This window comes from Schistocerca nitens, chromosome 10, assembly GCF_023898315.1.
Source record: "Schistocerca nitens isolate TAMUIC-IGC-003100 chromosome 10, iqSchNite1.1, whole genome shotgun sequence".
Classification (NCBI taxonomy): Eukaryota; Metazoa; Arthropoda; class Insecta; order Orthoptera; family Acrididae; genus Schistocerca; species Schistocerca nitens.
The window spans coordinates 126,706,209-126,730,197 of NC_064623.1; the positions used below are offsets into that span (position 1 = coordinate 126,706,209).

The following is a 23,989-nucleotide window of genomic DNA, read 5'->3' on the forward strand; positions in this document are numbered from 1 at the left end:
CTTCAAGGGTTCATCATCATTCTCGGTACATTAGCAAAAAGTAAAACATTTAGCCTTTAGATTTCATCATCAGTAGCACTGTAGATGTGACTGTCTCACTGCAGTGCTGTCAACATTACCACTCATTATCTTAAATTACTTTTAGTGTAGTCGATTAGTCAAGCTTTAGCCAGTAAACTTCACAGATAGTTCACATCTAACATAATCAGCCGTGGATAGGAATTTAAAGTTTGCCTAGTTTCTATTTATCAGCTGAAATCATTACCTGCAGTTAATTCAGACCTAAGTCTTTTAGCACAGCAAGAATTAGCTGTGACAAGTTAATTCAAATATACACACTTCCGTGTACTCATTGCCAACCATCTATATTTTATGGACATAGTCCCATAACGGTGGATCCTAGACTCAAGAGTTACCTGTAATTATCATACTGCTTATCTCTACTTTTTATATTCATCATCATCATCGTCGTCATCATTTAAATATTCCTCTAGCAGAATCTGATCATCAGAAATGAATCATTTATGTAAATATCTTCCTCCTTGAACATTTCCAGAACAGTATTGCAGTATTTCACTAATAAATATTTTTAATAATGCTGGTGGAAGGCAACAACCTCTCCCGAGGGCCTTATTTACATAGAAGTGATCCAAAAACCTAATTTATATTTCGAATCCAGTTCAAAATTTATTTCTGTAACTGCAGGACAGCACTCACCGTAACATGGTCATAATCCTGGCCCAACTCGTGACTGCCAGCAACGACTTCCCTCTCCGCTATCCACTGCTCGAGGTCGTCGACCTCGCGGTTCAGCATGAACAGCTGCAAAGCCTCCTCCAGCTTGGCACGCCGCTCGCCAGCTAAGTCTTTGAGGCCGGCGTACAGCTTGTCTACCTGAGACTGCTTCACTATTATCTGGTCACTGTAACACCACAAACAGTCTTCAGTAATACTTAGGTTTAGTTGAGCATGCATAAATCTTTGCTTCCTGTGTGTTTGGCCTTCATATTGAATACAGACAGGTACTGGCATATTTTATAGTTACAATAAAACAGATCTGTGCTAAGCTAGCCAAACATTTCAGATGTTCATAGATTTCAAAATGGAAGCAGGAAAAATAAAATGAAATAGTCTGTAAATACTATGAATTATGGCATTTATTATGCAAAGCTTACAAGCTTATTTCTTGAAAATTGTGTCAGAAAGATACAATCAATTGAAATCAGTGCATGGATGTAAGTGTTTCCAACAGTTTTACATGTGCCTCCATAGGTCCCCTATCATCACAAGTCGCAACTTCAGCAGAAGTGGCTCATTTGAGTTCTCTAATGTTCACTACACGTCTCTGTAACACTCATAGCATTAAAAGAAGAAATAATGTTGCATCACTGAGGAGGCCAAGTGATGTCTCCGAAATGAGAGAACACTTCCAAACATTCCACAGACAATGGTCTTTCTGATTTGTGCAGTGTCGGGTATTGCACTACCTTGTTGAAAATAAAGGACGTTCGGGTCAACCCTGAGGCATTGCAAGCAAGGCTGAACAATGTTTCCCCAACACAGTGACATCACAATCTGAATTAACCCACTGTTCCTCCATCTTAATTCTCAAAAAACAAACACAGGCCTGGAGTCCCAAAAACACCAAATCCACACCAATCCATGATTTGGGGAAGTGCAGTGGCTTCTTGTGCAGCATTTTAGGGTTCACAGGAGACCAGTACTGCGTGTTCTGTTTTTTGATGAAGCTCGAGAACTGGAAAAGGGTTTTGCGGACATGAACAAATTATTTAAGAAATCTGGGTTTTCAGTTAGGATACCAAACTCGACAACATAAAAAGTAACTAGTGCTTTCTTGCCTCTGTAGTTAGGTTTCTGTTCAATTGCAATTTCTAAGGATGAAATCTGATCTCTCTAAGCATTTGCCATAAACTGCTTCGACTCAGACCTGTATTTTGAGCATTGGGGACTAAGTTCAAAACCTTTCCTTACTCTCTGCAAGTTTTCAGGTGTGTGCACTGCATTCCGAGCTCCACGTTTGGATCAAACACACTATCACTGTCTTCAAACTTCTCCACCTGAGCCAATATGGTATTCTAACATGGTACCTGACCAATGTCAACATCTTTTCCTGATGTCACTTTAATATTGCACTTCCATCACAGACTTCGTTTCATAATAACAATGAACTGAGGTAACACAATGCTGTATGGTCCACTGCTACTGAAATATGAAATGAGATTCTCTCCTTTACCCTCCGCCTCTCTGCTACCCAATACACGCTATTGTGCATGCATAATACTTGACATTGAACCATGTTAGTCAGCTCTGCGCCAATCTGCTCCATCGATTTTCGATGTATTACATTTCAGAACTCTTTCTGTACAAGGGCGTATATGCGGCCAAGGGGGTGGGGTAGCGGAGGGTGGGGACTCTTTGATTTTTCCCAGATTTCCCAGTTAAAAACACTTTTTTTCCTTGGAGAAAATATACTATGCAACTGGTGAAAGCACATTTTTTTCCGTGTTAAATTATGTTGTACTTTCCCTTGGAGCAGTGCAGAACATCCGGGGACTTTTTTTTTTAAAAAAAAAAAAAAAAAAACACGTTTTGGAAAGACCCTTGTTGCGCAGCAAAATTTACAATGCATATTTTCATGTTACGAAAGTATAAACATGAATTCCACCAAATACAGCACAGCAGCTTCCAAAGCACTGAAACTGAGGCTGCAACTCAAAAAAATGGTTCAAATGGCTCTGAGCACTATGGGACTTAACTGCTATGGTCATCAGTCCCCTAGAACTTAGAACTACTTAAACCTAACTAACCTAAGGACAGCACACAACACCCAGTCATCACGAGGCAGAGAAAATCCCTGACCCCGCCGGGAATCGAACCCGGGAACCCCGGCGTGGGAAGCGAGAACGCTACCGCACGACCACGAGCTGCGGATGGCTGCAACTCATTTTTGTCAGCCAGTCACAGCTCATGCTATGTGATCCTACCAGCTAATGACAGCAGATATTCAGAGCATAGGACACGTGATGTAGTCAGCCAATAGCAACATCACTTAAGTGGAGTTAACACACAAATAGGAAAAGCTAATGGTTTAAATTAATATGCAGGCAGTATAGCTACAAGGAAAGCTAAGCTTTCACATATAACATTGGTCGTAACAAAATTAGACTTTTTTTTCTGAGGATGTAGTGACAAGATCCTTAGCGGGATCCCAGGCTGTGGCTAACCCATGTCTCCTCAATACTATTTCTTCCATGAGTGCTAATTCTGCAAGGTCTGCAGGAAAACTTCTGTGAAATTTGGAAGGTAGGAGACAACGTACTGGTGGAATTAGAGCTGTAAGGACGGGTTGTGAGCCATGCTTGGGTAGTTCAGATGGTAGAGCACTTGCCCACAAAAGGCAAAGGTCCTAAGTTTGAGTATTGGTTCGGCACACAGTTTTAATTTGCCAGGAAGTTTCATGTGTAAAACTGCGTAAGTACTCACTTTGTGCTATTTTTAATGTATGAAAGAACTAAAATAAATATCAAAAACTAACCCTGAAACTTGGCCTTTTTAGTGCGTTTTGCCATTTAAGATATATGAAACACTAATGTGCCAGTAAAATTTTAAATAATGGCATGCATGGCTGATCTACTGGGCTCGAAATTTTTCTAAGTAACTGGTCCTCAGTGTTAAGTTTTGAACAAGAGTCTAACACTCCATGACTTAAGAAATACATCACACGTTCTCACATGTAACATAATTCATCTTGCGTAAAAGGAAATTTACTTTACGAGCAACACTTCTCAAACTACCATTTACAATATTTTCCCACGATCTGTTAGAAATGCAAACAGTTGTGACATCATGTTCATCAAAACAAGGCTCACAAGAAATACTTATTGAAAGCAGCTGTTATTACAAAGTCTGACACATTTTACTGTCCTCGGGCAGTTGTGTGTGTACTGTGTATTATTGTAAATGGCACATTTTCTTTGCAACTAAAGTTTTATTTTGTGTTATTATCTTGTTTGTTTTATTGCTGTAGTATTATTCAGTAGTAGTGGACTAAAGTAAAATTCTTTGTTAGAAATCAGTCCTTACCAGTGAAAATCACAAAAATTTAACTGAAAACCGGAGCAATGGAAAATTCCCAGTTTCTACCCAGATTAAAAATTCTCATGTGTTTTTCCTAGATTTTTTGGTTGCCCCAGGGCATATACACCCTGTGTACTTAAATGTTTCATATTGGTTGAATTGCTCCAAGTATGTCTTAAGATCAAACTGTATAATTCTGAAATAGATCATGTGAATTAAATACATAAATGAAGTGGAATGGGTTATCCAATAACAGTGCATCAATATTCACAGACTTTTTCATAATGGAAGTGATAGTGGTGATTAGAATACAGATCATTAGTAAGAGCTTTGAATTTCTTGCACTCAATACAATTATGTTGGTGACCAGTTCACACAAATGAAAACAGGTACCTGTCTGGGTGTTGTTCCGCCGTGAGCTGCCGTGCAGTTTCACCCAGCTGGCGAATAGTCTCTGCATAGTCTTCAACTGCGAGTTCCAGTGTCTCGTGTTTCTTCATTAAATTCTGAGCAGAAATCTCATCTTTCCCACGGTCTTCTACCATCATGTACAGCTCCTGCTCACTCATCCAGGATTCGGCTTCACTTGCATCGAAGAAGTACTGTAAATACGACAAGGCACATTAAAGATGTTTTGGACACTTCAGAATTTAATTACTCAAATGTGCAGGAGAAGTATCACCTAATATATTTCTGTGAAAGTACAAAATGATAGTGTACAGACCTACCATTGGCTATATAAATCTAAATAAGAATAATATTTGTTTCATTGACAGAGATAGAGAATGATCTTTCCGACACCTCATTTGTTGTTCTTGCATCTCTAGTTCTCAAAATGTCCCAAATTTAATACTTGATCTGGAGAAAGCCATTCTGACAGTTCAATGTCATATTGCTACAACTTGAACATGCAAAACAACTAGGACTGTAACAGATAAACTTTTTGACACTTCATTTACATAGCTAACAGCAGCTACTACTTGTGAAATATTTCAATTTTCCCTCCAATCACTAATTAATTTTTTCTTGATTACCTTCAAGCAATTAAATATGTCTAACAAAACTATACCTCAAGGTGGTCAATTAGTACTCCATTTGTCCATTTCCCACTCTTTGCTTAAGTATGAAAATATGGACAAAAACCCACTGTGTAATTTATAATGGATGTTTTCGCTACACTCAAACATTTGATCAGAAAATAATAAACCAACAGTTGCAGCTCTCAGAACGACAGGTTCTATCTTGAGAGGCACAAGGAAGAAAGTATTGGAGGAGGTAAGAATAGGGGTGGGAAGAGTTCATGATGTCGGAAGGGTGATAGGGGAAGAGGGGAGGGGATGTTAGAGATTATACAGGATCCAGTCTGAGAGGGACCTATGCATGAAGAGGAGGAGGGCATATATAACACTCGGGAAAATGAGAGAAGTCACAAGTGGCAGAGAAAGTTGTGGCAAGTCAAAGTAAACTAACAAAGAAATAAGGTTTCATACATCAAAATGCTACAGTTCATGATGTCTTAAGTACCCTTAAGCTCATAACCATTAGGATCAAGTCAACCTATGTAACACAAAATTGTGTCCCTAAAGAAAGGAGAGTTGAATACTGCTATTCAGTTTCTACAAACCATCGAAAACTTACCAGATCAGCAGAGAATTCCTAAGAGTGAATTTTTAAGGTTATAAAGTATATGGGTGTGGCCTCCATGTTTCTCCACCACTGCGAGACAGCAGTACAGGTGTTATTTAAAAAAAGTGTGACACGATGTGAGGTGTCGATGTGGACAGATTCAGATGCATCATCATTCTCCAAATAGAAAATGTTCATGCAAACCACCTGTTACAAGAATGTGTGGCTAATGTGTTATGTACCTACAACAATCTGTGGCACTTCAATCACTGAAGCCCCAGGGCAACTATCACTATGACCTTATGGTGGAAAATTTTCCAAAATTTTCCTTGCCTACACAGGTCAACTAAAAACAAGGTGAGAGGAATTCTGTCATCCTGCGGCTTCCTCCACCACACTGAAGCAGAAACACAAATGATTCCTGCAGAGTTTCAAATGGGAGGCATTAGATAATCCACCTCATTAGCAGATTTAGTGTTGTGCAATTGTCATATGTTTGTTAACACGAAGTAGTAACAAGGAGTACATCATTTCATCATTAAGGAACTGCAGAGAAGCCCAAGGTCGAACAGAAAGGTGGACAGCTACTGTGAAATAGTGTGGGCAAATTAAAGCCACAGTATGACAAATGTGTAAATAATTCCAAAAATTGAGTGAAGATGAATTCCTACAGTCCCTTAATGGTTCCCATGAACATTCTTCCTTATTATGAACAGTTTCACTTTTTGGTATACGATAGCCCTCTGGAGAAGAAGGGGCAGCAGACTTCGGACATGAAGTGTTATGAAATTTATGAACCCAACCGCAGGGAAGTACAGTACAGAAATGTTATTCGAGAACAGAAGCACAGGCTACCTAGTAGGACAAGCCACGCATTGTGTCTGCTACACTTCTGCCTACATCTGGTGGCTCCCAGTACTAAGCAACATCACTACCTCCTGTAAGAAGACTCCGAGCCCTCCCTCTGTTGTGGACAAGAATACAGAAGATCCAATCTCTTTCCATACATAATATTATCAAACACCGAGGTTCTATAACCCAACTAAAATCTCAAATGATTCTAGAGCATTGCCACCAGTCTGTCAGCCAGCCTTTCAATTCTGTGTCGGGCTGGAAACTGGCGAGGTCGTCTCGATCCGAGTGAGGCTTCTCTAGAACCAAAAACCCTTCCTCGCATTTCTAGGTGCAGATTGAGTAGAATCAGGAGTGGCACAGGAAGGAGAGCTGCAGCCCTCTACAGTTGTGGACAGTAAGACTCAGCTGTAACTGCAGCGTACAGTGTCACGTATCTCAGCCTACACGACACACTTTCGCCGAGTACCTAGCTGGCTCTAAAGCGATCGAGTGGTTGGAAAACCTGTCCACTGACCTTTGATTTTCTGCCTTTGTTTGTTTATTAACTGGTCGTTTATAATTTTTTGTTTACGATTATTAATTTGTTTGCAATTGTCTACGAGCATCAAACATTAACTAAATAAATATACATGTTGCACTGACCACACTGCAGAACACGTGGTAGTCAATTTCTGTAGATGACCTCTACACGACTCACCTGTTGGGCTTTCTCCGACTGCAGAAGGTGCTTTCGCCGATTCTCCATGGCGTCCTTGAGAGCTTGCCATTTCTCCTGGAGCTCTTTGATGCGACCTGCAAATTCTTCGGCATCCTCGTGTCCTTCATCTATGAGCTTCTGCCCGTTGCTACACACCAGGTTGATGCGTGGTTCGTGGTTCTCCACTTCTGTGCGCAATGACTATAAGAGAGAAAGAGAAAATTGTGTATCGCTTTCTGAAGAATATGCTTGTGACACAACATTAGTGGATTGTAAGCTGTATACACGACATTTCACATGACTATCTCAATCCTGCAAGTAACAACTGCTCTATGTAATAAATTCCTACATACCTGGTTCTTCTTCTTAAGCATATGCACATTAAACAGGCTATTTCCATACTCTGTTGATGTTGCCTGAGGCATTTTCTCTGCTATCCACAGTTTCTCATCCTCCACATCTCGTCGGAACTGTAAAAAAAAAAAAAAAATTAAATAATGAACTGCTACATTAAACCTTTCTTTTATTTTAACTACAAGTATGACAGTAATAATTAATTTACTTTGAAAAAGAGTAAACAATTTTTGCCTTCCCCCTTAAAGTCGAGCTTTCAATTCCGGATCAGTTTCTTATTCCACATTCTACTATATAGGGAGTACTACGACACAATTCCATCTTGTGTGCGTCAGTGTATCCAAAACGTCCTCAGTAAATTCCAATTTTTACAGCAAGGTTCATAATAAGATATAACCCACACTTCAAGTTCCAATTTAAAATCTCCACTACCAGTGAAATTAAACAGCCATACCATGATTAGTTTGGTTTTTGTTAAGATGTTTTAATAATATCTGTAATAATAGTTCAATGTGTAAAGAGGAGTTATTGAGTAAATATCTTCTCCCAACTTATCTCAGCACCAATTTTGACAACAGTAATGAATGCATTGTTGGCTATATTGAAGGTACAACAAAATGATAACAGAGATGACTTTTCAAAATCCTGCAAGATGATCTGATGATCATTTTGGTGTACTTTAATGGAATTCGAAGGAGTATCAATTTTTTTGCCAACTTTCATTACATTAATTTCACAAGATGTTCAAGTGATCACTCACAATCTCAATGTAAGAAATGATAGCCAGTTGCCTATACTTGTAAGCTCTTATGGTTGAAGCACTTATACGACAATGACATCACAAAAATTGATGAATCACAAGGGTAAACAACAAAGGAATACTCTTAAAATTAAATTAAGTAAGAACCCAGAATAACATTGAGAAGGACATTTAATAAACATTTAGAGAACCTCTAGGCATGGATACAGACCTGGAAGGCCTCTTTCTTCTTCTCCAGCTGCCTCTGCCTCTCTAGCAGAGGCTGCTTCAGCTGGGCGAACCTCTTCTCCACTTGCATCTTCTTGGCAACAATGTCGCCCATCTTCTCTGGAGCAGTCTTCTGCAATTTCTCTGCTTGGGTTTCCAGGTCTGTTACTTGCTTTGCCTTCACAGCCATCTGTGTTTCGATCATCTGAAATATGAACAACAAAAAAAGTTAATTTAGTGTGATGACAATTCCTCTCTACACTGTATTCTTGCCCGAGATGAGCAGAACGAAGACAATTCGATTTTTTTTTTTTTTTAAAAAAGCTTACTCTATCTGCAATTTTTGCATATTTTCTGTAATGAATATTTACTTGTCACTTGTAATCTTAAGAGCCTTGGAGTTCATACTGTTAATTAGTAAAGAAACTGGTAAACCTGTATATTCACACTTCTGATTTATAATTCAGTATTTTGTTTTGTTCTGTCTTAATATTTCAGTTCACGAGTAATTTACATAATAATACGTGGGTGACTTCATTGCTTTAAATCATTGGAAGACTTTTTGCCAACTAAGATAAAACAACATTAAAATAACTGTCTACAGCTAATAACCAAGGTATATATAACGATATCAAACAAATTTCAACAAATATGAAAATTTGTAAAATCAACTGCGTGAGAAACAGTAAATGTCATATCAAAGAATCAAACTTTGTAAAAGAATATGTTGTCACTGAATTTGACAAAATTTAATGTAGAATAAATTCAATTGTAAAGTAGGAAACAAAAAAAGATTGTAATATTAAGTGATTGTTCAAAGATTACAAATGTAGTACTGGCTGTGACCGCTTTCATTCTTTGACCAGACTCAGTTATATCTTGCTTTATGTGCACTATTGTCTCAGTTTTGGCTCATTGTTATTGTCAGTTCAATTTTTTCACATTCTCAGTGATTATCAACTTTTGACGATGTATTTTGTAATAAATGCCACAATCAAAGAGAAGCAGAAATGTTTTTATTTGCATCTACATTCACGCAGCAAGATGCCAGGACGAAAAATCACCCCTTAGCCAACGTAAATATTCCATAATAATTTTTATTGTAACATGCTACTCTGCAAATATTTGTTAGTTTGCCGAAAAGTGCTCAGCTTATCACTATTGTGGTTAGGTTGTAGTAGTTAACAGCACCTTACGTAAGCTGCCAGAGACAGTGGTCATATGTGTGTGTAAGGTGTGCCTGCCTGTGCGTACATGTGTGTGTTTCCCTTTGTTTTATGGAGTAGGCTTTGACTTAAAGTTCTGTGTGTAACAATCTCTTCATTGTGCCTGTCTGCAACTCAATGTGTCATTTTCACAGTGAGTAGCAATCTATCATTTTCATAATATTATTGATAAAATACATTTGTGACGTATTTCACAAACAGAGCCTATTAAAAATTGTAAAACTTCATCAGTCTTCAAAATACATAATTATCGAAGATTTCTTATGGTGAGTGTGTAGAGACCCTTAATGCAAACTTCATAAATGAGACATACTGTCCATTTTTTCGGCTTATACGATTCATCAATGTAGAGAATTCACCAATGTTTTATAACCTGACACAACAGACAAGTAGCTAGCCATGACTGCTGACCATCGTCTGCGAGTGGAGCAAGCTCTCTACAAACAACTAAGGAATGTCATGGAGGAGTCAAGTTTCATGTTAAAGATATTCTAACACAAATAATGGTTTTGAATGTCCATCTATACCCTCCGCTACAAAAAATAGTTTATGCTATCTTTTCTTCGCATGAGTATTTTATTAAATGGTAATCTTTAAGCCAAATATCAGTGAACCTGATTTTGTGGATTTACAGCACTAACAGTTTCTTCTTTTCAGAGAAATCCAACACTAGGTGCACAGTTAAATACTGAACAGATACAAAAAAAGTAATTCACCAGACTGGTCTAAAAATGGATCTGGTTTAATGAAATCTATTGTAGCCTTGCAAAGGATCTTTGAAACATTAATATCTACATTACATTCCTCATACATCTACATGTGTGTTTGAAGGACGCATCATCATCATCATCATCATCATCATCCTCCTCCTCCTCCTCCTCCAGATTGTAATAATTAAGCCTTCGTTTCAAGTTAAATCACACTGAAGAGAGTGTGTGTGTGTGTGTGTGTGTGTGTGTGTGTGTGTGTGTGTGTGTGTGTTTTTCCCCTATAAACACACAAAAATACGAACAGAAAATCCCGTACCTGCTGCTTTTGCATGAGGATGTTGACAGAAGCCAGGTCTGAGCCTGTGTCCGGGCCTTCTATCTGTTTCTCGAGCTCGTCCATCCAGGTGTCGATGTCGTCACATGTCTGGTGCAAGAGAACTTCCCTATTAGCATCGAAGAGGCGCTCGCCCTTCTCTCGGGTTGTCTCCTCCAGTTTATCAAAGTGGTTGCCAAGCTCCTGCACTTTCGGTTCGACGAGTTCCGCAAGTTCAGGTTTCTCTTTCATCAACTCTGCTGCCGCCTGAATTAAAGTGAAGTGAAGGCAGTAAGTTACGGACACAGTAGTTACTCAACACCGCTAGAAAAATGTTTTCACATGGAAGATGTCAAACTGGTAAAACCATTTCATACCTTCCTCCACCTCAACACTCATTCCTCATATTAAACTAAAAGGAAACATTACTCTCCTCAAAAAAATTGCAGTATTATGATGGAAAAGGGGGTGGGGGGTGCATGGGGAAGAAGGCGGAGACATTTCAGCTATAGCAAACAAGTTAACTTTTGATGCTAAGCAGTGGGATTTGCAGTGGCAGAGAGAGGGAGGAAGTAAGTGTGTGTGTGTGTGGGGGGGGGGACAAAACCTTGTTTATATGAAGCAATTTCTTCAACAGTTACAGCGCCATTATTTTATGAAATGTCACACACAAACAGACAACATTCTGTTAGCATTATGGAACGTAGCATACAGTTTTCAAATACAACAGATGATTCTAAATATATACATATCAAATGTTCAATACAAATAGATATAAAGTTTCATTTTTTGTCTCTAAACAAATCTCACTCCAATCTCTCTTTCTTCCCTGAAAGTAAGTATTTTGATAGTGCACACTTCTCTCATTACTGAAGATGGACTATTTACTAGAAAGTAATGAGTACATATTTAATTGACTACAATATTTCCTATACTGATTTTAATGCCACATTAAGAAGATCATCATCAAAATATTAACAGTGAGAACGGCAGAGAGCCACTGCTAAGATTAAAATGTATACATGCTATTAGAGAAAGGTATTAGTTACTTATACTAGCCTCTTGTATTCTGAAGAGACGGTCTTTGTTGGAGGCGATCTCCGCTTCGAAAGCCTGGTGCCTCGTCCACTTGCTGTGCACTGTCTTGGCACTGCGATACGTGTCATCTAGTGCCGTTACAGTCTTCTCCTGCACCCATTCTCCCAGTTCCTCGCAATCCTGAAACAAATTGAAACATTTACTTCGCAATTTAAACACCTCTAAAAGTTTATAATGTATTATTCAATCTAAACGTTAAATGGACAACGTTATGAATCCGTATGTTTTATTCCTGAAACTTGTCATTTTAGGGTTTTGACAATGATATATAATTTTCAATAGACAGTCAACACATTTGATTGCTAATGGAAGTATTTTGTTTCATTCTAAAATCAAACACTGTTGTTACTGGCGAGACTAATAACGTCTGACAACAATATTCAAGTGGTGGGTACTTTATTCTTCTAAGTGATGTAAGGCAATGATTTCTCATTTGAAAACAGTGCAAGTGATATGAAATAAAGAATGTGTAGCTATATGTAATGAACAATTACTGAATATGTGAAGACTTTTAACATATCTCAAAAAAAAAGATGAAAATGTTATGTAATTTGTCACAAGAAGTTGTCCTAAAATGGTCAGTGTGATAAAACTAATTACTAACTATTTTTAACAAAATAAGACATATTTATTTGCTCATATTTGCCGCCTTGTCAGTGTACAGCATCAGTGAACACACAAATTTGGCTACAGAGGTTATCAGTCAACTGTCACAAATTGTTTATTAGCTAAACAACTTTTGAAATTTACTTAAATTTCAATGGCCCCTATTCCTTCTCAGCCAACAACTGCATCAGTACTTAGTAGGAACGAGTATCTCCTTAAATGCCCGAGCAAATGACATAGCAAATGCCCGAGAAGAAATATGGGCTATTGAAATGGACTTAATGTCAAAATCAGTTTAGCCAAGAAACAATATATGTGAGCACAGACTAATAACACCTACAGTCAAATGTATCATCTGTTGAAGGATTATAAACACAGGGCTCATTACTGTCTTATGCACAGAGAGTTCTGTAGGCTCAGTATGCATTTGGTAACAGTATTTTTGTTTATGAAATGCAGTATCTCTCTTTACTCAATTGTCAGTGAACAATAAGCTATTTTACTTAACATTTCAAATCTTACTAAGCAGAAATGCTTTTCTTTGTCTCTTTAGTCATGTACAGAGTTCCCAGGCCTGAAAATCATCTCCTGAGTGAGCAAGTCAATTACGCAGTTTTTGTTTTGTGTTTATAATGCACCATTCTACAGATCATTTTACAGCATAATATTACTAGCTGCAATATCATTATTGAAAAGTGTTCAGATTTGAAAGTTATTTAATATGAAAAACATGTTCAGAGAATATGTTCAGTATTGTTGTAGTATACACAGGTATTTGATTCCTATAAACAGCTTTCAAACCCAATTGTTAGTATTCCACAACCACTAGCATGCAGAATCAACAATGTAAGCTATCATACATCACCACTTTCAGTACTAATCTTTCTAGAGTTTCACTGTGATTGCAAGAGCCTTCTACTAGAAGGAGGGTCCTTCAGCTGTGCCAAAATGTTGGCAAGGTTAGTATTAAACACAGCAGAGTGCGACAATCTAAAAATATTTTTGTCTACACTGGATATCGTATAATATGAAGTTACGATGATCTCAGAACCACTACACACATTGACAAAGACCTATCAGATTAGGACACTGTCTAAAGAAGGTACACTAGGAAAACCAAAATGTATGCAAGCCACACTTCTTCACATCAAAAAACGAATTTATCACAATTTCACTCTTTTCATGTAAAAATTACGTAAAAATAAAGACTTAATGGGTCACAATGGATACCGTCTCGAAATTTGTAAAAGTTGTTAAGAAAAAGAGTAAAAGTAACTGACAAATTACAGTTACTGTCACTCTTGAGTGCAAGTCTTATAACCTGTAGGAACTGGTGAAGCTGCAGCTGATCCTTCAGTTTCTCCATCTGCTCCAGAGCTTTGTTGCGGTTTGCGTGGCGCCGTTCATTGATGCTGTCTGCCTTTTTGCTAACCTTGTCAGCTGGAAAATGAAAAAATAAATCATCAGTCAAACTTCACAAACACTTCTTTTCTATCAAACCTCTTGGAACTGTGCTTCCTTATCACAATTTACTACTACTTTCACAGCACAGTTTTTCTGTAGTAGTTCACACAAAAGAATGAGGCAGTTAACAGTAATGTGCTGTTATTTTAACAACCATACTAGACCAACCACCATACCCATCCTCTAGAATATCGCAAGAAGCTTAAGACGTTAATTTTATTTTTCAAAAACCAATGTTGAGAAATATTTCATATATAAGAGCCAATACAAAATAGAACAAAAGAATTGTAACAAAAACTTCACTTATTTCTTAAGTTACTTTTGAGAATCCCTTCAAAGACACTTTCCATGTGAGTAGGACGACATGGCCAACAGGAAATTCTTTAATTCACTCACAATACAAGGCATATCCTACAAGACATAAAATATGCTCTGGCAAGTTTTCTAAAAGACATGCACCTATATGTATAAATTTTCTAAAGCAATGTTAAATCTCTAAACACTTCATAAAAGGTTTAGAATTTTAGCATTTTGAGACAAGGTGAATATTAGAAACTATGACTGAAATTCACAAGTACATAGAGATGACATGAAAGTACTCAAAATTTGTAAAATCATTTTTTAAGATGTTTAGAAATAATAACACATATAACTTTTATAAAACACTGTTGTATTCTGGAAACTTTTTGAAATTGATTTTTACAAAAAGGGATTAATTAATATTTTATTTATAGATTGAAATGTACAAAAGACTAAATCAACAACAGTTGTAATCATGTATGCTGCAACTCTAATGAACAAGAGGCAAGTGCAATGGTTGTATTAAAGCAACTGTCCTAGTTCCCACATAGAGAATACATGTCCATTTTCCCTCCCTGCTATTCCCATGGGCTCTGGTTATAATGAGATTATCAAAAGGAGATTCAAAATGTTCAAATGTGTGTGAAATATTATGGGACTTAACTGCTAAGGTCATCAGTACCTAAGCTTACACACTACTTAACCTAAATTATCCTAAGAACACACACACACACACACACACACACACACACACACACACACACAAAAGCCCGAAGGAGGACTCTAACCTCTGCCAGGACCAGGAGATTCAACCCTGATCATCTTTTTAATATGCCAGCAATCTCAGTTTTAAGGCCAGTTGGGCTGGACATACTCAGTTTCTGTACCATCTTCTGATATAACTTTCCAAATTACATTATTCCAGCTTTATTTAAGATGTTACCTCATTCGGTTCTAGGCGCTACAGTCTGGAGCCGCGCGACCGCTACGGTCGCAGGTTCGAATCCTGCCTCGGGCATGGATGTGTGTGATGTCCTTAGGTTACTTAGGTTTAAGTAGTTCTAAGTTCTAGGGGATTGCAGTTAATCACCAATATCTCAAATCACATGAACTAACTTTTTTTTACCAAAATTAATCTACACACACACACACACACACACACACACACACACACACACACACACACACACACACACCTCACCTGCGAAGTGTCCTTCGTCACATAGGCGGCTTGCAAACTGAACTACATTGTTGATTTTGTCATCATTTGCTTCCATTGTAGTAAGGAATGCCTCGTGCCTCTTGATCAAGTTCTCTGCCTGTTCCAAGTTGGTCTGCAAAAAAAGTTGAACTGTTAAAGGGCATTGTGCACGACTTTGATTTTATGAATTAAATAACCTAGAAACCATTATACATGATACCAGAAGAGCTGTTTAAGTGTTCAAATACAGGCACAGAGTTCACTATAAACAGCAGGCAATCCATTCTTTCCATATTATTGTTATCCCACCCAGGAATTTCCATTGTTTGTATCAGTTTTTTTAATTAAGTATTTTTATTTTAACACTTGATATACCCATCTTACATTCAGAGCAAAAAACACTGGACTCCGTATAACTCAGTCCTGAACTGTGAGGAACAAAGCATAATTATACTGATAATTTTAAGTATTCTATCATAAATTAAGTCATTGTGAAGTACAGTGTACTTACTGCAGCTCAGTCATGGCATTTATTTATTTATTTATTTTAATTTCTGTAGCAACAGTGGATAATAGCAGTAGCTGTCTTAATATCAAGAAACACTTACTACCTCGTGTTTGGAAAGTGTGTATTTAATGTTACAATCACATATTAACCGTGTTTGGAATGAATACCGTGCAAAATGAGAAAATGGATATATTAGACAAAAATTAAATGCACAACATGCCAACAACACAATAAAAATAACATAACAGTGTTCTCAAACAAGAAACTTTCAAATTCTTTAATTCGCAAACAAACTACCATCCTGAATGTTGCCATAATTATTAACTGCTGAATTGACTGAAATGTTGAGAAATCTGAGATTATTGTACTTTCAGTTCAATAAAGAAAGCTAAACTGAACAGGCAGAAGACCTTTGTGCATCTATACAAAGATCGACATGTGAAACCTACAATTTCTACCATCGTTTACATTAGTGAAAGATCTTGTCAAGAATCCTAGAAAATTCAGGTACTACATAAAATCATCAAGTGAATCTAAGGCTTCTATTCAGTCACTTGTTACTCATCTTGTATGGTACCACAAGACAGTAAAAAGAAAGCCGTTTTAAATTTCACATTTAATAAATTATTGACGCAGGAAGATCAGACTGACTATACTGTCATTTGACCGCCACACAAACTCCTGTATGAAGAACATAGAGAAAGACATCCTTGGCATTGAAAAGCAGCTGAAAGAGTTTAAACAAATAAATTGATAGATTAACACAGAATCCCAATTCAGCTTTACAGACAGTACTCCAAGGAATTGGTCCCATGCATTTATCACAAATCTCTGTCAGTGGAAACCCCCAGCAACTGGAAATGAGGGCAGACATTTCCCATGTGTAATAAGGATAGAAGAGCCAACTAGCAAAATTTCGAACCAATATCAATGTCAATTTGCTGCAAATTCTTGAGCATACTCTATATATGACTGTAGTAAATTTTCTGAAGAGAAAAAGCTTCTAGCCACGAATTTAGAAACCACCAACACAGCTCATCCTTCTCTCATACAATATCATGCGAACAATGGACAAGAGCAATAGGCAGATTCTCATATTTCTAGATTCCCAAAAAAGTGAGACACAGTGTCACACTCCAGACTGTTAACAAACGACCAAGAACATGGAGTAGGTTGTTGAAGAGATGCGAGTAGCTAGAACACTTCTTAAGTAATAGAACCCCAGTAGCTTAACCCAGACAGTGAGTCAGTATTTTGCAGCTGTTACTTATTGAATTGATAGCTTGGTAATTTTCACACCAATCAGCACCTGCTTTCTTTGGAACTGGGATTATTATATTCTTGAAGTTTCGTACATCTTGCTCACCAGATGGAAGAGTTTTGTCATTGCTGGCTCTCCCAAGGCTATCGGTAGCTCTAATGGAATGTCGTCTACTCACGGGACCTTGTTTTGACTTGTGTGTTTCAGTGCTTTGCCAAATTCTTCATGCAGTATCATATCTCCCTTCTCATGTTCCTCTATGTCCTCTTCCACTTCCATAATATTGCCTTCAAGTGCATCTCCTTTGCATAGAACCTCTATATACTCCTTCCACCTTTTTGCTTTCCCTTTTCTTAGTACTGATTTTCTATCTGAGCTCTTGATATTAATACAGGTGGTTCTCCAAAGGTCTCTCTAATTTTCCTGCAGGCAGTATATCTTTGCTCTAGTGAAATGTACTTCTAAATCCTTAGAGTTGTCCTCTAGCCATTCCTGCTTAGTCATTTTGCACTTCCTGTCAATCTCTCTCTCTCTTCTTTTTACACTTGTATTCCCTTTCACCCGCTTCATTTATCGCATTTTTATATTTTCTCCTCTCATCAATTAAATCTCTCTTCTGTTACCCAAGGATTTCTACTAGCCCTCATCTTTTTACCTACTTTATCATCTGCTGCCTTCACTATGTCATCTCTCCAAGCTACCCATTTTCTTCTACTGTATCTCTTCCCCCTGAAACCCTCTACAACCTCTGGAACTTTCAGTTTATCCAGGTCCCATCTCCTTAAATTCCTGCCTTTTTGCAGTTTCTTCAGTTTTAATTTACAGTTCATAACTAATAAATTGAGGCCAGAGTCCACATCTACTCCTGGAAATGTCTTACAATTTAAAACCTGGTTCCTAAATCTCTGTCTAACCATTGTACAATCAATCTGAAACCTTCCGGCGTCTCCAGGTCTTCTCCACGTATATAACTTTCTCTCACGATTCTTAAACCAAGTGTTAGCCATGTTTAAATTATGCTCTGTGCAAAATTCTACCAGGCGGCTTCCTCTATCATTCCTTTCCCCCAATCCATATGCCACCTACTACTTTTCCTTCTCTTCCTTTTCCTACTATCGAATTCCAGTCCCCCATGACTACAATTATTACAGATGAAACAAATGGACAAGCAGACGGAAGGAAAGAGGAAGCTTAGCATTTCTTAAAAAATAAATTGTTTTTGTGGACCAATATCAGTTTCAAAATTATATGAGGCTGAGCAAGGATAATAACCAGCTTCTACTCAACATTGTGAAACTGATGAACAGAACACTATGATGAAAGAAATGTGTGTGTGTGTGTGTGTGTGTGTGTGTGTGTGTGTGTGTGTGTGTGTGTGTGTGTGTGTTAAAGTAGCAATTTTTGTTTACTGCTTCATCACATTTGCTCCTGTTATGGCAGTCTTTACTTCTGATATCAAAGTTTCTGTTCATGTGATGTAATGAACAGTCAATTGGTACCTGCACCATGTTGCCATATTCTACCGCCTTTTTCCTCAAAATCACTTTGCCAACATAATCTGGAAGCTGTGAAATGTGCACACGCAGACTATTTGCATTTTCAATTGCGACTGAAAACAAACATAAAAGTACAGCTTCAGTTTCTATTCTGCGTCATCAGATGTGTTTCCACACAAGGATATAGCCTTCAGTTCCTCACAACACAAAGAAGGTGACTGGGGATAGCAAATTTAAGAGTGTGCGCAACTCCACAACTTCTCGTCACTACAAGGAGTCTGTAAATAGGGGACCGAGAGCAGATTTCTGCTAAACATTTTCCACTCACCGGCGTCTCGTCCTTACTGAGCACGTGCTCCTGCTGGGCCAGCAGCACCTCGGCCTGCTTGGCGTCGCGGTCGAACATCTGCAGGTTAAGCGACTGCGACAGCAGCTGCTGCCGGTTCTCCCACATCTGGTGCAGTTCCTCCCAGCCGTCACGCAGCGCCTTAAGCCGCTCCCTCAGGAACATGTACTGCGGGTCGTCCTGCGTCGAGGGCTCCTGCACATGACAGTCTGCTCAGGTCTCTGTGTCTACTTGCAAATACAGTGTAGTAAATAATGGAACAGCACAGGAGAAATTGACAACATTAAATGCTGCAGATCGATTGTGTGCCCTAGAAGACCTGACACCGACGACATTTTAGCAGTGGGGTACTGTAGGTTGTATACCTCCATTCTGGTCCTTCAAGTTAGCGCTATAATAAGCTAATAGCATGGCGAACCGACTAAAAAGTAAAATATTGGCCACCAGTCTAAATGAGAGTTATTATTGTACAATGATCTGAAATCACAATACACGTAAGTAAGAAACTTGGTGGCTAAACAGGCAATTGTCAGACTACAAATCTAACGGTTCTTGTATCCAACCACCATTTGCTTTTAATTTTTTTCCGACACTTGCCTCTTCTTCATTTCTACCAAAGCTTAGTCTGTGTGAAATAGTTACTTTCACGTGAACGAAGAAAAACTGGTATCAATAAATGAGATGGGATATATAATTTTAATACTGACATATTCACACTTTTAAAAAATGAAATGGCTGCACATTTTTTAACGTTATAGCTGGTGGCTTAATTTTTAGTAAAGTGGTGCTCTGCCCAAAAAAAAACCATTTGTGCAGCCTGCATAAAAATTCACTACAAGTCCTGTTGAAGCATATCACTAAGGTGGTGGTGATGATTATGATACAATGAGGGATCTATCCCATCCACAGTCATTGCTGCTCAGTTCTATGTATCCGAGACAAACACTGATTACGAGTGCCAAAATTTATGACGAATGGAAATATGTTGTTGTTGTGGTCTTCAGTCCTGAGACTGGTTTGATGCAGCTCTCCATGCCATACAGTAAAGCTGCATGCCCTCGGGAAAAATTACGGCTGTAGTTTCCCCTTGCTTTCAGCCGTTCACAGTACCAGTTCGCAGAACAGAACGGAAATACCAGTTGCAAAAACTGTAATATTACAGGGATATAGAATGGCTGCCCAATACTTACCTCCTGGAGGGAGGAAGGTGGGTCAGTCGGACCCTGTGTTGAGGGAATCCAGCTGCTGTGAGGGTGCGAGGTGACAAATGTGAAGGGCAAGGGCTCAGAGGTAATGAGATTGTGTCTCAAGGGCTTAAACTCTTTAGTTCCACTCAACCTGTGGCCTGAATGAACTGTCCCTCCTTCCCAATCTAATCTTTTTTTCTCACGGGCAAAGGGCTAACATTTCTGAAAGCTACAATCCTTTTCTTTCTCCCTTTTGCGTCACAACAGGTATTTTACCTTCCGAGGATAAGTACTGGCCATCTAATATGTCCCCTCGTGTTTTTAAAATGTACAGTAAGGTGCAATTGATGATTATAACACAAACAACAGTGCTCTAGTGCAGGTAAGTATCCTGTTTTACAATAAAATATTGGAAGGGTTGTAGTAGTTTAACATTAGGATCACCATTAACATTATTTTGTCATCATTACTTTTCCCCTCTACATTTATTCTTTTTTATTAATAAAATTTTCAATGCTTAGAACTGGAGGAAAGATTAACGGAAGGGTATATTCCACCACTGTCAGGGCTGTGAATGTGCTGCATAAATATGTAAATTGTGACTGATAAGCCAAATAAATTCTCATTATTTTTAGACTGAAGTACATAAAAATGGTACCTCATTCCACAACGAAGGATGGGTAAGGATAAAATTAAATCACTGTGTATCATTATTATGTTATTTGATTTTTGAAACATTCCTCCGGAAAGTTTAACAGAAACCTAAAACTGTATTTTAGATATCAAACAGCCTAATTTTGAATTAGTAATATTTGTTTCTAATGGTAAGGACTAATTTTTTTGGCAATTTGAATTTGGGGCAGCAATGATTCTGGTGAAACATAAACCTACTTGAGCGAAGCATATTAATATTAAAATGGCCTCAACCACACTTACAGCAGTGATGCGCTCTCCATACTCCATCATCTTGGTGTAGTCGTCCCTGTAGTTGTCGATCTCCTCGCGGATGGTCTGGTGCTGGCTCAGCAGCTGCTCCGCCTCAGCCAGCGATGCTGGAGTGTCCTCAGAGGCCACGTCGGTCTGCGTCTTGGTCAGCCAGGCCTGGAAGTGGTCCAGGTCGCGCAGGAAACGGTGCAGGTCGCCCGCCTCCTCCAGTTTGGCGTCGCGCTCCTTCAGCTGTGTTCCGTGAGAGGAAATTTAAGGACTGCCGCAGTTGTCCGTGGCAATCAACGTTATGTACGATGACAGAATAAAATTATCAAAAGATGGAACACAATCCTTTGCAAAAAAATTCTGAGAGTTACAAATCGACCAAAAATGTATTTGAGATTGCCAGTCTTACTCATCTGCATTCTTCCTCTTAATCTACCCCACATAAGTTGATAGAATTTTTTTGCTCTAGTTTGTATGATATTGTTCCTACAAATTTTCGAATATAAATGAGGATCCATCTGAGGATGCATTATCAAAGCTGAAAAGTTGCCCAGATTACTGAGTCAGAGGATACTTATCATCCAGTAACTCTCCCTATTTCCTATACCTTGCCAGTTCTTTTCCTTCATCCCTCTTCCTTTCCCTATGACCCTTCTACCAGGAGGAAGAGCCATTGGCTCTTAAAGCTTGCACATTCCATAACTTGTGTGTGTGTTCTCTCCTGACACTGCTTAGTAAGTAGGTTTTTTTCATATGTAAAATTGTTGGTTCAAAACTATGGCTTCATCCGTTTCAGGGAAACTATGACACTTAGAGAAGAAGGAATATACATACAGGGAGCTTCAAAAAATACTTCTACAAAGTTTGGAGACAAGTTCCTTACACAAAAAAAGAACAAAAAAGTTCATACAAACACGTACACAAAAATCCATTTTCGTGTTACTAATGAAAGTTTACACTTTGGTGATTAGAGCTCATCAACACAAACTCATAACAAATGCTCAAAATGTTGTCCTCGTGCTTATAAAGATGCACACACCTGTCGAATCATGGGCTGTTGCACCCTTTCAGATACACCAAAAGTTTCAAAAGGTTTTCCAGGACTCCACGGCATACTGATGATTAGTTTCTGCATGAGGGTGGTCTGCTGCAGGTCCCCACAGAGATGATAATCTAAAGGACTGAGATTGGTGGAAGGTACAGGCCATGGAACTGGTGATCCTCTATGCCGCCATTCCTTACAGTCAATATAAAGGGTACTACCTAGCCCATCTTTAACACAGAGACTGAAATGAGTGAAGAGGCAAACTGCTCACTGACAGCCTGTGCAACAAACCATCAGCAGAAGTCCTCCCGAGTGGGTGATCAGCAGGCGTAAGCTCCTGCACATGTTGAAGATGACACGTACTCCTCAAGAAGTATACTCCGTGCCGAAGGAGGAGATGTACCACATGCCAACGCCACTTGTCTTGCACTGAAACCTGGCTACTTGTCGGCTGCCCACAGGACTTGCTCTTCCGTCCAGACGTACGAGCAACATGTGGTCTTTTTGTCAGTCAACGGTCTGTAGTGCTATGGATCCTGTCTCAGCAACACGACGATACACAGTGCCAAAGGTTGGATAACTCAGCTGCCTTCGGCCTGGAAATGCCGCCTGTTACTGCCTCGTGTCCATTTTCATTTGGACAGCTATACGTAAAAAAACATTTCTGACTGTTCATGAAATGAATATCTTGCCATGATGGAAATAAGCATGTTCAGGACAGAAGAATGATGAATGTGAAGAAGCCTCCCTGGCAACACAACACCATCTAGGATATGGTGAGTCAAATGGGTGCATAGGTAAGTGGAATTATTGGGTTGTGCATGGAAACCCCCTAAATGTCAACTTTCATTAATAAGCCAGGGATTCAGAGATATGTTTATATCGACTTTTTTCTAGTTTTGCTGTAAGGAACATCTTCCCAAAGTTTGTAAAAATATTTCTGAAACAGTCTTTATATTCCTGGGTAAATCAAGTACCACAAGTACTGCTACACTAATGAATGGTGGCTTCCAAAGCACAGACATAAATGTACACTGATGAGCCACTGTATTATGGTGACTTGCTCAATAACATGTGGGTCCACCGTAGGAATGCAATGAGGCAGTAATTTGGCACGGCATGGATTTGATACGTCCTTGGAAGGTTTCCAGAGGAATGTCACATTAGGTGTCTATGCAAATGTCAGGTAATTCCTTAAGCTACGAGTCGGTGGTTTGTGGGCGCAATGCTCGTCCCTTAAAGAACCCGAGATGTAGTCCATCGGGTTCAGACTGGGCAAATTCGGTGGACACAATACAAATGCAAGTTGACTATCCTGCTCCACAAACCACAGCACAATTCTGGACAAAACTCTTGCTGAAACACGCAATAACCATAAAAGGAAACATCAAATGTGAAGATATGCGGGTAGTCCACAATAGTGTTCAAATATCTCCCTGTCATCATGGCACCTGTCACAACTACCACGTCCCCCACGTAAGCCCAGGCAAATGTCCCCCATAGTATAACACAGACCCCACTAGCCTTTATCCACAGCACGGTACACATTTCGAACAGCTGTTCACCTGGATGACAGCATACCTAAACACAGCTGTCTCAACCTGGTAGAACAAGAAATGTTATCCATCTGACCTGTCAACAAGTTTGTGTCGATCCAAGGTCGAATCTCAATTAACCTGAGCCCACTGCAATCTCGGT

At 38.8% G+C, this 23,989-nt stretch overlaps 1 protein-coding gene across 6 annotated transcripts in view; it reads right to left on the reverse strand.

Annotated features, from left to right (window-relative positions):
- LOC126210075 (spectrin beta chain) overlaps positions 1-23,989 on the reverse strand; it is a 483,285-nt gene that overhangs the window by 79,691 nt on the left and 379,605 nt on the right. For all 6 annotated transcript variants that reach the window (XM_049939199.1, XM_049939197.1, XM_049939200.1 and 3 more), the window contains exons 19-29: positions 21,250-21,489; positions 19,109-19,321; positions 15,516-15,648; positions 13,872-13,990; positions 11,906-12,064; positions 10,850-11,113; positions 8,602-8,802; positions 7,630-7,746; positions 7,277-7,477; positions 4,492-4,700; positions 718-922 (exon numbers count right to left, since the gene is read on the reverse strand). In XM_049939199.1, coding sequence (XP_049795156.1) covers positions 718-922; positions 4,492-4,700; positions 7,277-7,477; positions 7,630-7,746; positions 8,602-8,802; positions 10,850-11,113; positions 11,906-12,064; positions 13,872-13,990; positions 15,516-15,648; positions 19,109-19,321; positions 21,250-21,489 — 2,061 coding nt within the window. The remainder of the gene's footprint in view (positions 1-717; positions 923-4,491; positions 4,701-7,276; positions 7,478-7,629; positions 7,747-8,601; positions 8,803-10,849; positions 11,114-11,905; positions 12,065-13,871; positions 13,991-15,515; positions 15,649-19,108; positions 19,322-21,249; positions 21,490-23,989) is intronic.